Raw genomic sequence first — 14,676 nt, 5'->3', positions numbered from 1 at the left:
TCACTTGTAGAAATTTGTTCCAAGCAAATAATAGGATCAGCAGCCCCGAGTGTACAAAAATGTTCGTCACATCATTGTTTGTTAATAGTGAAACAGTAAAAACAGTCTGAATGGCAGTCAGCAGGAGATTAAATAAATTAGATTATCCCATACAACTAACAGCGTGTAGCCATTAAAGTGGTGATGTAGATCTGTGCTAGTTGAAGTAAAGTAATACTTTAAGTTCATTATGTGAAAAAAATAAAATTTACAAATTAGCATTATTTCATAACCCAGTTTTTAACAGAATGTATCTATAGGTATCTTTCAGTTTCAAAATGAATAGAAAGAAAGAAAAAATGAATACAAAGTACAAAAGGTGATCTTTCTTTTTATTTCTACTTACCTCTAATTTTCCTACGATGAACATGACCCACTTGTGTAAATAAAAGCTTAATACTAAAGGGTAAACCAACCAACAAAATTACATGTTTTTTTTACTCAGGATGATCTGTTTTCATTCTTATCTTTCCTGAGCCAAGGACTCTCTCCCACAATCGTACCAGTGCTAAAGCTATGACATCCCATTCACTTCAGCGGGGAGAATAAAACACATTAGTTCAAATGGATTTTATCAACTTTTGACCAAGTGCTACTTGTTCCTTTGTAGAACCTCAGTCTTGACCTCCATTGTGAGCTTCCCACATCCTTTTGCCTTACTTTGTACTCTGCGTTCCTGGCGTGGGCCCTCTGGCTTTCCGTTTTCTGTCAGAAAGAGTGAGAGGTTGGGTTTAAGCTTCGGAATAGTTGCGTATTTCCATCACATACCTGGCTTGTTTCTTTCTCCCTGAGCAGGACTTCCAGTTCCTCAACCTGACGTCATTTTTCAGTTGAAGAGAGGGGATGAGCCTTGGGTAGTTGATCTTCACGGATCTGAGGAGAGAGAATGTCCGGAGAATGTCTCTCTAGGTAACTGTGTATGAACAGGACAGGGCCGACTTTTGTTTTGTGGCTGTTATTTGGGTGTGTGGGAAGGAGGCTTGGGTACCACATTTTTCTCACATTCACATCTTCTGCTTTAGTGTTTATTCTCTGTCACCCACCAGCTTTCGTTTTTTTTCTCCACACATGAAAGCGTTACTCCTCTTTATCCACCAAATGTTATTATTCTCTCAGATCTGTCATGTTGCCCATACACACCTATTGCCCACCGCCCCCCCACACCACTTAGCCTACTCTCCCAATTATCCTGGCCACGCTCCCAGTGGAAAGTCTTCTCTCTCTTCTGAGCTGTCCACTGTCAGTTCTGTTCTCTTTTCAAGTCTCAGTCTTTTCCCAGCATGAACAACTGTCTATGGGAGCCAGCGGGGCAGTCCCTGTACACTACTGTTCAGATTTATTGTAGCATCTCATCTTTCTGCTGTTGTACTGTAGTATTTCCTAGCCCAGAAGAGAAACTGCATCTGTATTTTCTGTCTGATCTAGACTGGAAGACTAAGCCCGAGATTCACGGTCCTTCAGAAGGAGAAGAATCAGAAGGAATGGGGAGGGGAAAGCTTCTAGGAGAAGTTTCCGTGTGTCCTAAATTCGACGCTCATGCACTGGAGGGTGAGTCGGAAGCAGGGAAGGAGAGGCCTGCCGTCCAGACCTGCAAGAAGTCCCTTTCCCAGAAGGAAAGCTTGCAGCCGGGGTCTACCCCTCTCAAGAAAATCCTCACTAAAGAGAGAGACCAGGAATGCAGCCACTGTGGGAAGACCTTTTTTGACCACTCATCCCTTACCCGCCACCAGAGGACTCACACTGGAGAGAAGCCCTATGACTGTCACGAGTGTGGGAAGGCCTTCAGTCACAGGAGCAGTCTCAGTAGACATCTGATGTCTCACACGGGGGAGAGCCCCTATGAATGCAGTGCGTGTGGGAAGGCCTTTTTTGACCGGTCGTCCCTAACTGTCCATCAGCGAATTCATACTGGAGAGAAGCCCTTTAAATGCAGTGAGTGTGGAAAAGCCTTCTTCGACCGCTCATCCCTTACTCGACACCAGAGAATCCACACCGGAGAAAGCCCTTATGAATGTAATCAGTGTGGGAAAGCCTTCAGCCAGAAAAGTATTCTCACTCGACATCAGCTCATCCACACCGGCAGGAAGCCTTACGAATGTAACGAGTGTGGGAAAGCCTTCTATGGCGTGTCATCACTGAACAGACATCAGAAGGCTCACACTGGAGAGCCTCACTATCAGTGCAGTGAGTGCGGGAAAGCTTTCTTCGACCGTTCATCCCTTACACAGCATCAGAAGATTCACACCGGAGACAAGCCATATGAGTGCACCGAATGCGGGAAAGCCTTTAGCCAGAGATGCCGGCTCACGCGACATCAGCGAGTGCATACAGGAGAGAAACCCTTTGAATGCAGCGTGTGTGGGAAAGTGTTCAGTTCTAAGTCATCCGTTATTCAACACCAACGGCGTTACGCCAAACAAGGAATAGACTGAGTTGGGTGAAAGCTTTAGTCAAAGGACCTCCATAGAAACTCAAGCTAGGTCTTCCCCATCGTAAACAAACCCATCCTTTGAGCATTCTACCTACTCTGGCTACTCCTCTCCTTTTCCACCTCTGCTCCCACAGTGTGAATAAACATTCTCTACTTACCGTGTTCTAGAACTGTGGGATGCCAGAAGTTAGGATGTGACTCTAAAGGGTCAACACTTTGCAGAAGTTTGTTAGACAACAGGATAAATATTAGGAGGTGATCGTCAGACATGTCTCTTGTCTGAGGCCCCAAGTATCACTGCACTTTAATAACCGGAGGCTCGAGCAGGAGGGAAGGCGAAGTTGGAGCAGCACTGTCGTTTCCAGAACACTTCTTTTTATAGCTTGCGTCCCTTTCCCTGGGAGCTTTTTTGGGCCCTGGTCTTGTTTTTTTTTTTGTCCCAACTTCTAGGTTCCTTTCTACTACTACTACTACTACTACTACTACTACTACTACTACTAATACTGCTACTGCTACTACTGCTGCTGGCTAGCACTTACTGAGCGCTTACTATGGGGTAAGCACTCAATGGAGAGTTTGGCAAAGAGTAGACTCTTTGGTCCTCTCACCAACCCTGTGAAGTAGAAGTAGGTACTATTACTATCCTCATTTTACAGATGAGCAGACTAAAGTTTAGAGGTATTAAATAATTTGCCCAAAATGACACACCTCCTAAAAGGTGAAGCTAATCCTTGAATACAAGTCTACCTTCAAAGTCTGTTCTCTTAACCATTATGCTATATGGTTTGTTTAATAATTTATGTACAGGTATCATCTCAAGTAGATTAGAAGCACTTGGAGGCGTGACTTAGGTGTCTTTGCATCTCACACAGTGCCTTGCACATAATAGGTGCTCAATAAATATTTATCTGAATTAGTGATTTTCCTACTTACCAGGTTCTCTCTATTTAAAACATCTGTTGAGTGTACATCCTTTCTCTGAATTTTCAGTGTAGACTGCGCCTTTATCCTCTCAGGCTCCCATTACTGTGGTAGTCATTGAATTCTTCCCTCTTCCTTATTTTTTTTTTTTATTAAAAGATTTTATTTATTTGTCAGAGAGAGAGAGAGAGACCATGCATGCACAAGCAGGTAGAGGCAGAGAGAACCAGGCTCCCTGCTGAGCAAGGAGCCAGATGCAGACTTGATCCTAGGACCCCAGGATCACGACCCAAGCTGAAGGCAGGGGCTTAACCGACTGAGCCACCCAAGCATCCCTTCCCTCTTCCTTACTGAACAGGGGTACGTTAAGCTTTAGTGCCATAATAAGTAACCCCCAAACTGAAAATTCACATCTCATAAAATCTGATATGAGTCAGTCTGTCTCACTCTATCTTCATCATTTAGAACATGTTGCCTCTAAGGGTATCATGAAAGAGAAAGCTGGAAGATATTTTAGGTTATTTCTAAGGACCATCACTTGTGTCCACATCTCATAAACCAGAACCCAGCACCAGAGGCCAGAAAAGTAAACAAGCACCTCAATATTTGGTTAACATCAAAAGTGTGTGTCACGAATTACATTTTGCACATTACTGACATTTTGCACATTATGCTTAGACCAGTCTTTCTAAATGACACTTTCCTGCTCATCATTGCCTTACTTGAGACCTAAAATAGCTCCCTGTTTAATGAAAGCTTCTCTGAATATTTAAGGTCTGCCTTGATGTGATTCCACATCATTGAACTTTAAGTTCTGACTCCCAAAACTCTTCCTATGCCCTGGGCCGAGTCCTTTATTTTTATTTTATTAAAGATCAGGAACTAGGCAGCTTTGGCCCTAGGCATCTGCATTCCCTTCCTAGTTGCTTGAAGTGAAGCACAGACGAGGACTTGATTCTGAAAGGCTGTCTAGAATTTAGCTTACCTGCATGAATCCCAGTGGACCAAGATGCATTTCTCTTGAGAGGTAAAGTCAGATTCAAGAAGATGGACTGCCAAACAGACACCCCCCCCCAATCTACTAACAACCCTATTTGTCCACCTTTCTTAAAGCAGACAAGTGACAGGGAAGACTTTTCACGTGTGGACTCTTGAAGCAACTTGAAGAAAAACACTTCAGAGAGTGCAGAATCTATCAGAGTGGATAATGTCTGGTATTATTTAATAATGTCAAGTAGAAAATAAAAGGGACTATTGACAGACTTTTGACTGGACTATATCTGAGAGTTCTGAATCTTTAATCTATTCCCTTGTTAAAAATAAACTGACGATCGAGTATTTCCCCCAAGATATTCTGCCACTGTCAGCAAGATGAGACTAGAACAAATTCAGAACACTAATGGAATTCTGAGTATGGAGATAAGTGAAACAATGGGGACATTCCCTTTGTTCCTTTTTTAAATTTGGTGATCTGCAGAGCATTTTTTAAAATGTGAAGTGCTGTTCTACCTCCTACTAAAAATTCTGAGGGAAGGGCCATTTTCCCTTTTAACTGATATCTTCCAAGAGGGCATACAGTATTGGAGGCCTTAAATTTTTTTTTTAAAGATTATTTATTTATTTATTTATTTATTTATTTGACAGAGATTACAAGTAGGCAGAGAGGCAGTCAGAGAGAGGAGGAAGCAGGCTCCCTGCTGAGCAGAGAGCCCGATGTGGGGCTCAATCCCAGGACCCTGGGATCATGACCTGAGCCGAAGGCAGAGGCTTTAACCCACTGAGCCACCCAGACGCCCCATGGAGGCCTTAAATTTTGAGGTGTTAGCTTCACCAAATGATCATTGGGAGTACAAATCTTGGAATCAGAAATTGGTCAAATTGGAAGTATGCCCTATTTTTAAAATCAAAAATGAAACTGATGGAATTAATTTTAATATTTCAGTATTTGAATTTAATTCAAATATTTAAAATTTTCATGCAATGTTACTTCAACATGTATGTAATCAATACAAAAAGTATTGAGATACCCTACATCCTTTTTTTTAAAAACTGAATCTTCAACTACTTTGTATTTAGAGCACGTCTCAAATTCAGACTAAACACATTTCAAGTGCTCAATAGCTATTGCATTGAACAGCACAATTTCAGATAGCCATCAGAAGCTTTTAGAGGGAAAAGATAAAGGGATTGTTTTGGTCATTGGAGATGTTGGAGGGATGCTTGCTTCTGGCCATGTGGCAAGCACTCTGCACCTGTATAAGGTAGTCTTATGCTTCCAGTAGGTCAAGTGGGGTCCAAGACTGGGAAGCCTGTTCTTACCATCCCTCAGACACATTTTTAACACATCTCACAACAGCTGCTTTGATCTCTGTGTGCCTGTCTCCTTTGTTCTGAGTTGGATCTTTTGTTACCTCAGATGGGGAAGAGATTGTTATTTATGAATCTTTAACAACCCAACCAGGATATGGAGGAGGAAGTATCTAAAATTGCCCGTTAGTGAAAGATGAAAATTACTTTGTGTGATCATTTCACGTTTTCTGAGCAGACTATTAGAATCCACTTATTATGATTCGGGAGGGAGGAGGGGTTCTGTTAGAATGAGCAAAGCATGAATGGGTGCTGGCGAAGGATGTGCCCAATAGAAGCCACTGGAGCTCCCTCACCACTCCAAGATTGTCAATACAAAAAAGGAAAACTACAGCCATGATGATAAAGTTGGAGGTCTTGGGAGTGATTGTCCCACCATTTTCTTTCTGATTCCTTGGTTTGATCAAAAAGCTAGATCCTGGAAGTTAAGTGTCTCTGATATTACAGAAAAGCTAATGAAGTGGAGTCAACTGTAGCTAGTTCTGTGCTTCACCTTGTTCTATATTGGAAGGTAGCTGTAAGTTGCCCTTTGACTGATGTGTAGCCACTGATCTAGTTAATTCTTTTCTATACCCATTAAGTTGATCCACTGATAGCAGTGTAAATTTAGCTTCACCTAACACACTAGCAATTTATTTTTATTGGCTTGCCCCTGAGATTTTTTTTTTTGCATTGTACCATAATATGATAAAGCAAGATTTAAATAATTAAAATAATTAAGTTATTCATTATAGTAATGGCAGTATCTGTTAAAAAGAGAAGGAGAAAAAGCCAGTAAATAGCACGTAATCAAGTTAGTCACTGCCATGGGCAACTGAGGCTCAACCCCATTGGGACATGGGAGTCATGTTGCATGAGCTTCATAATTGTCTGCCCCTGAAGCGGGGAGCATTTATCTACTGGCTCCCATTCCCTGTTGGTTAAGTGTTGCTGCATGAACACCCAAGGTTTCTGTAGTCATCCCCTTTGGCAAAGTCAGAGACTAACTCCAGGGAGTAAAGTGATGAGGGTGGGGTACAACTGAAGCAAGGGTTTATCTGATTATGTTTGCAAAAGTGGTTGCTGCAGCATGGCTGGGGTAAAATTTGGGCCAAGAGAATATGGGGTAGCACACCCAAGGTGTTTGGAATGAGGATAGAGAGTAAGCTCATTTGAATACATTGAGCTTGAGATGCTTGTGAAATATCCAGACATATGTGGGAATGTTCTGTAGGCAAAACTGAAGGTGAAAAGAGTGATCCCAGATATATGGGTGGTGAGTGGTGGGAAATAGTTTATCAAAGTGTAGGTAGGAAGAGACTAGTGTCTAGGATAAGACCTTGAAGAATATGGAGATTAGACAGGCATGAAGAGAGGAAGCGCCCATAAAAGCAGAGTGAATAGAAGAGGATAGGGAAGCAAGAGAAACACTAGGTGAGAGCAGGGTCACAGAAAGACTTTCAAGAAAGAGGATAGCAAAAAAGTATTCAATGCCGCCAAGTGGTCAAGAAAGACAAAGCATTAGCCTTTTCAGGAAGATGGCACCAAAGGCAAAGGAAAACCCTGCCCTTTCCAAAGCAGAAGCCAAAGCAAAAACTTTGAAGTCCAAGAAAGTGGTGCTGAAAGGCATCCACAGTTAGAAAGAAAAGAAGATCCAAGGTCACCTACATTTGCACAGCCCAAGACACTGTGTCTCTGAAGGCAGCCCAAACACCCTCCAAAGACCGCCGCCAGGAGAAACAAGGTTGACCACTATGCCACCATCAATCACCCCTGACCATGGAGTCACCCCCGAAGAAAATGTAAGACAACACACTTGGCTCATTGTGGATGTCAAGACCAACAAGCACCAGATCAAATAGGCCCTGAAGAAGCCCTATGACATTGACAGAGCCAAGGTCAACACCCTAATCAGGCCCGACGGAGAGAAGGCATACATTCAACTGGCTCCTGACTACGGTGCTTTGGATGTTGCCAGCAAAACTGGGACCATACTAAACTGAGCCCAGCTGGCTAAATATAAAGGTTTTCACCGTGGTGGTGGGAAGGGGGAAGACAAAGCGCTAACGTCCACTCCCCGCGTGTTTATCAGTAACCGGGATGGTGGCGCCAAAGCCGTGTTGGAATGAATGTGGTTAAGGAATGAGTGGGGAGTGGAAGGTAGAAATAACAAGTATCCTCAGTGCTGAGTAGTTTGGCTTTAGAAGAAGGAGAGGTCAGGACTGGTAGCTGGAGGGGGACGTAAGACTAAGCGAATACTTCTTTTAAAATGTGAGAGATGTGAACATGTACCAGGATGCCTTTAGGTACAGGGGACAGAAAATTCTTCCCTAACTTGCTTAAGCCTAAAGGGACTTTATTAACTTACAGAATTGCAGAGCTCAGGTCTAGCTCTTGTTTATTGTTATAATTGGAGAGGGCAGTAGAATGGACGTAAGGAAAGGCGAATTTGTATATCTGATTACAGGCAAGTATGGTAATTCCCTCGGATGCTTCTTCCGCTCCCCGCACCTCCCCCCCCCCCCCCCCCCCCCCCCCCCCCGCCCAAAGTGAGGAAGATGAAGTAGCAGGGGCCTGAGGAGAGAAGAGGTTACAAAGATCCTCCTGGAGAACTGAATTGTAAGCAGCATAAAAACAGAGGCATACGCGGTGGGGGTTCCGCCTGGGGCAGGCGAAAAGGTCCAGGAGACAGCTCTAGTTCTTCACCCCTTCACCCCTCGGCCTCCCTTCATCTTTACTCCAAATATCAATTTCCACCTTTTAAAGGGCACATTCGAGTACCGCGTTGGTACCTCAGGGGGCGGGGCCTCGGGGCCTTCTGGGAATCGTAGTTTTTTGAGGGTACTGTGCGCCGGCGCTCTGTGGTCCTTGCTCCTTGGGGGGCCGCCGCGAGTAGGTTGGCGCCCAAGGTGAGGACCAGGCGTAGGGTGTGGTGGGAGCGGCGGCCGGGGAAGGGAGGTGTTGAAGAAAGGCCGGGAAGGAAGGAGGGATGCGAGACGCGATGACGTGAGGGTGGAACCGAAATGGGATGTTTCAAACTATCCTTGGCCCCTTCCCCAGGCTGACCTTGGATCCAACCTGCTGCGGGGCAGGGAAGGAGGCGCCAGCTGCAGGCCGGGCGCTGCTCAGGGTGACGGCGTGGCTGGGAGGTGTAGTGAGATGTCGCTAGCCTGATCCCAGAGTGTGAGTGCTCTGGGGTGCGCAGGACCGCGCTCTGCATTGCGTGTCCCACGGGTAGAACGGTGCATTTCCTCCCCTAGCCTTCCTTTCCGAAGCTTACCCTGCTGTCCTTCCCCTGCTTACCCGTGGTAGGGGTTCAGTACATCGGGATTGAACTGGGCCCACAGAACCCTGTTGGTCCGTCTTTCCCGGAAAACACCTCAATCGCTCATTTCTCTCCGTTCCCTGGGCCAGGTCCAGGCGTTTCAACCTCTTACACCCGGCTCCTTGGAGCTGCCCAGTGGTGCTCCCTCTTCTTAGTGCTGCTTTCCAATGCCGGCCAGACTTCGTGCACAACTTGGTATTTCAGTTAGTCTGCAGCTAGTTCTGGAGTGCTGTGTGGAAGTAGCTTTCTTAGTGTGAGGGAACCAAAATGTGTGTCCCAACATTTACCACCTACTTGGAAAGATAAAGATACAAAGATAACTTACATACTAGGCGATTGAATCAGAAATCTGAGAGTTCAAGGAAGATAAAGACCGTGACTCTTTGTTTCATCATGAGGATCCATTTGGTTCTGGATTGGAAAAGAGTTTATAGGCTTGGCTGGAAACAGCCATAGCTTATTTTAATGACACTGGTAGGCATCTTAAGATTAATATCACCTTTTGGTTCTGTGAGCCACATTGGATGCTGTGTCCTCTATGTACCCGCCAGACTCCAAAGAGCTCTTGAGAGGAGAAGTCTGGTAGCAGAACATGAACAATGAAACCTTAGGTGAGGAAGGTAGAAGGGTTGCCTTTGCTACTTATCTGGGTCTCTGGGTTGCAAATTACGGGACCCAGCTCAAACTAGTATGGGGGTAGGGGGAGATTTCATTCTGAGGATATTTGTTTAGGTCACGGAGCCCCAAAGAAAAGAACACAGGTGGGTAAACTGGGACCGGGGACCCTCTCTTAACCCCCTGCCTCTGCTTCTGTATGTACTTATATTTCGTATTTTCCTGTCACTGCTGACCAGCTTTTTCTGCCCTCTGATGGCTTGACAAAATGTGACTGTCAAGGGCTCCCAAGTGGAGCCTCATGAGAAGAGACTGACCTCTTTTTCTTGGTTCCACTTCCAAAATTCCATGAGAAGGACTAATTGGTTCAGATGCCAATCAGCTTTGGCCAGAAAGTAGAGTCCGTTTTTATTATTGTATCCATGTAGGTAGAGCCATTTCCTTGAAAAGTGTGAAGTATTGGCAGAGCTCAAGAGACGGAACAGTAGCTGCTCCCTGTTGCCTGTCACTCACCCTGAAATAGGACTACTAAGAAAATTACTTTATGTAGAGTAGTAGCCCTGTCCTTGCCATAGTCCCTTTCTCTGAGAACTGCTCTTTCTGCTCCTGGGTATGGCTGAGTGGGCAAGAGGTGGAAACATGAACTAAGGTCATTAGTCTTTCAATGGCTAACAACAGATAAGGTCCTGAGAATTCTGAGTAGGAGATGCAGAGACCATGGCCAGTGAATTGTGGGTGTTAGATCAGTAAGTCCAGGAGGGCTGGGAGTTACATCATTGAGCCTTATCTGTACAAAGGACAATGTTCTGAGAACAATCTCTTGGGAGATGAAGAGATGCAAGACCCATTTAGGTCCTGATGGCTTGAGAGAGCACCCTTTATCTCAGCACCATTCTCATTTGTGGCCGCCTCCATACCCATATCAGATGTCCTGCATACACAGAAATTATAAATATAATCTTGCTATTGGCCATTCTAAATGTCCAAGATGGCATATCCAGGTTCTCTGTGTAGAGATCTTAAGAGCAAGGGATAAAGAATGTGCAGCACCATCATCCTTCAGTATCCAGCAGGGTACACAACTCTATTAATGAAAAAAATAAAATCTGATTGGTAGTGGATCACAACCATATCGGAATCCCAAAGATGGTGCCAAATAGGATTTATCCCGCTGGACCATAGGGATTATGTTACATAGAATCAGCCTCAGATGAGCACTGATGGATCCCTTTACCCTTTTTTTCTACTCTTCTGTCCTCCCTACTGGTACTGACTCCATCTTGCAACAGCCTTTGTAATAGAACCCCGAAAGAATATTTTTCTAGCTTTCTCTGTGGGCAAGCTTGGGGAGACCATTGTTCCTGGCCACTCCTGGAAGGGTTTTTCAGATTCCCTGAATAAAACTTCTGTCAGATGAATGCATTTTTCTCTTGAGAATATTACCTCTCTTGTCTTCCAGGTACTGTTATGTCACAGGTGGTCTCCATATCAGGCCCAACGATGAGTAGGATTGGAGAGAAGAGGACAGAGATTCTTCATCCTGTTCCAGATGGATAGTTACTCTGTGTAGTCTGCCTTCGCTTTTTGATATTTGACTGCTGACAGCTTTTAAGACTCACCCTTCCTTCCCCTTGAGTCTTACACCTGTACAAGCTGATAAGAAAGCTTGAATGCTGTCTGCCTGGGCCTTGGCAAGAGATCCACATCACACAAGCCCCTTCCCGTGAGCATGGGAACACCCACCCTGGTCCTAAGCACAATAAAAACCCAGCCTCCTTTCCTCACTCTCTCAAGCCATTTTGGGCCAGATTGAGAGACTGACCCTGGTCTAGACCTCAGTTACGTAAGTAATGAACCTTTTCATACACTTGGTCTGTGTTTACATGGCATCATCATTCCCAGTATTGGAACCAAACTTTGGGTGGGGCCTGTCTGCCTCTGCAGGTGACCATTACACTCTGGATACACTAGCTCTCTAGCTAATCCTTTATTTCTCATGGTCTTCTGTGATGCCAGCCTATGTAGGGGCAGTGGTCAGTCAGTCCACTGGTTGGTCCTGCTGCCCTGGAGAAGCAGTTGTATTCAGGCCTGGATTCACCATTGAATAGCTGGGTGTCATTTTGCGTATAGCCTCCTCGTGCTGTGGAAACTTTAAAAAATGGCTAACAGGGGTGCCTGGGTGGCTCAGTGGGTTAAAAAATGGCTAACAGAGGAGCTGGCTCAGTTGGAGGAGTGTGCAACTCTTGATCTCAGGGTTGTGAGTTCAAGCCCCGTGTTGTGTGTAGAAATAATAGAAAATAAATAAACTTTTTAAAAAAATGACCGTGACCAAAAAAAAAAAAAAAAAAAAAATGACCCTAAAGAAGCTGGCTGGAATTTCTAGAATCTGGTGTCTGACTCCATTTCTTGGTTGGATGAAATGCAGTCACTTTTTTGAACCTGTACTTGGGACCTTTGGCAATCAGAAAGGAATTAGGACAGGAGGCCAGTGCTCTTCAGATCCCAGTAGGGGCCACAGATGTCATAAGGCCTAGATGCTGTGTGTTTTGGGGTTTTTTTCCTAAAGATTTTATTTATTTATTTGACAGAGAGAGAGATCATAAGTAGGTAGAGAGGCAGGCCGGGCCGGGGGTGGGGGGAGCAGGTTCCCCGCTGTGCAGAGAGCCCAATACAGAGCTTGATCCCAGGACACTGAGACCATGACCTTGACCTGAGCCAAAGGCAGAGGCTCAACCCACTGAGCCACCCAGGTGCCCCGACCTAGATGCTGTTTAATTTCAGTATCCTTATAATGCCCATTGTATCCTATAAATAACACCTGACCTGGCTTAAATGTATTTCTGGTCCTTAGAACTAAACTAAACTTGACTAATACACTAGTACACTAATCTGCTTTTACTGTTTTATTGGTGATCGTATAGTCTTCACAATAGCTTTTTAAAAATGTTAGTATAAGCATCCTCCTGGTTGTCTTGAATTTAAAAGTCAAATTGAGTTATTTATTAAATTGCTTGCTTATATCAAAATACTACAGAATATAAAGCTTATTATAGATTTATAAAATGGGGGTAAAAATTGACTTCATTGTAAACTCTTTGTTTTTTTTTTTAATAGTTTTCTGATATAGGTTCTGTTTCCAGGAAGTTACTAACTCAGGAACGGAGTTGTGGCAATATCCATAATTTCCATCTCCTGAGAAAGGGTGAATTTACTTCTAGGCTTGCTCTGCTCTTCGAAGAATATTGAGAGTAAGGACTGTTTCATACCAAATTGATATGTAGAGATTTTTAGTTTGAGTCCGAGAACTACAGAATGGGATCTTTCATGTCTCCTTCTCTAGCTCTGCCAGCTCTAGCTCTGCCTGGGCCTTTTCCAAGAGAACATAGAAGAGGAGAGAATGGCAGCCAGGTGGCAGGTGAATTGAACTTCCTTTAGTCACGAGCTTCTTTGCAAGCCTTAGAGATTATCCCACTATGATAGAAGTTGGGCTCTATAGAGAAGACTAGTATGTTTGCTGGTTTCAGATTCTCTTCTTTCTCACCATACAACCCAGTTGTAGGGATCTTCCTTCTGAATGGCCCTTCATAACGCCTGGGTGACCGGCCCCATCATGTTTTTTGTAATGGATGGGAGCAGAGGATTGAGGCAGTTCTCCCCTTAGCGGTAGCTCAGGGAGTGTTTAGAACTTTCATGAGAATATAAAAATTCTGAATCTTCTAGTCCCTTTCAAAGGGACACCATATTTTTAATCCTTTTTCTCCAGTTTTAGTTCTTAAAAGTATCTTCTGTTCCACGTACACTTATCATGGATCTTCCCTTGACTTGAAAATCAGCTGTTCAGCCTGAGATCTCATGGATCCATGAATGTTAGAGCTGAAAGGGAACTTAAAGGTCATCTAATCTAATTCTTAAATTTTATAGTTTAAAAAATTAAGACTAATAACTGTCCCTGAAGTGTGGAGGCTCAGCCATGGATATGACATAGACCATCACCAAGAGTTTCATGCCTCAGGTCACAGAACTGATGTATGATCTGTACCTCTTTTTTTTTTTTTAAGATTTTCTTTATTTATTTGAGAGACAGAGAAATCCAGCATGAGCAGCGGGGAGGGCAGAGGGAGAGGAAGAAGTAGGCTCCCCACTGAGCAGGGAGCCCAATTCAGGGCTCAGTCCCGAGCTGAAGGCAGACACGCTTAACCAACTGAGCCACTCAGGTACCCCATCTTTTTTTTTTTTTTTAAGTAGTCTCCACATCCAGTGGGGAGCCCAACACAAGGCTTGAACTCAATGACTCTGAGATCAAGATCTGAGCTGAGATCAAGATTCAGACGCTTACCGACTGAGCCACCCAGGTGTCCCTCAGACTTACATCCCTTATGTAAAATATCCAGTGCCCTTACATCATTAAAACCATTTCTTTCCTATTTCATACATCTTCCGGTGCTGTATTCTTTTCTCTTCCTTGGTAAGACATAAAAGAAGACACATAGGTGAATAAGAATATGTTTGTCTTTTCAGAAGTCACTCAAGTTTAAGGATGTGGCTGTGAAGTTCTCAAAGGATGAATGGAAGCAACTGGTCCCTATTCAGAGGGGTCTTTATAGGGAGGTGATGCTGGAGAACTATCAGGGTTTTGTTTCTTTGGATAAGCATGACTTTCCTCGGTGACTCAGAATCTGCTGTTGGGTGTGTGTATAAACATGGCCCTACTTTTCTTACTGGGGCAGAATTATACATCTTTGGATAGATCCCTAGGAAGAGTGTAAATGATTTGTGGGTTTATTTAACTTTTGTTGTTTGTGTTTAACTAATGGCTCTCAGGACTGTCAGTAAATGGCTTTTTTTTTTTAAAGATTTTATTTATTTATTTGACAGACAGAAATCACAAGTAGGCAGAGAGGCAGGCAGAGAGAGAGAGGAGGAAGCAGGCTCCCTGCTGAGCAGAGAGCCCGATGCGGGGCTCGATCCCAGAACCCTGGGATCGTGACCTGAGCCGAAG

General features: G+C 44.1%; 1 protein-coding gene across 7 annotated transcripts in view; it reads left to right on the top strand.

Moving 5' to 3' along the window:
* Positions 1-4,653, top strand: part of ZNF2 (zinc finger protein 2) — a 43,732-nt gene extending 39,079 nt beyond the window's left edge. For all 7 annotated transcript variants that reach the window (XM_047743866.1, XM_047743864.1, XM_047743862.1 and 4 more), the window contains 2 exons: positions 835-948; positions 1,465-4,653. In XM_047743866.1, the coding sequence (XP_047599822.1) occupies positions 835-948; positions 1,465-2,471 (1,121 nt within the window). In that variant the 3' untranslated portion in view covers positions 2,472-4,653. The remainder of the gene's footprint in view (positions 1-834; positions 949-1,464) is intronic.
* Positions 4,654-14,676: the final 10,023 nt, after the last annotated feature.

The sequence above is a fragment of the Lutra lutra genome, chromosome 9, assembly GCF_902655055.1.
Source record: "Lutra lutra chromosome 9, mLutLut1.2, whole genome shotgun sequence".
Classification (NCBI taxonomy): Eukaryota; Metazoa; Chordata; class Mammalia; order Carnivora; family Mustelidae; genus Lutra; species Lutra lutra.
Note: the sequence above shows the minus strand (reverse complement) of the source record. Positions and strands in the feature narration are given on the sequence as shown.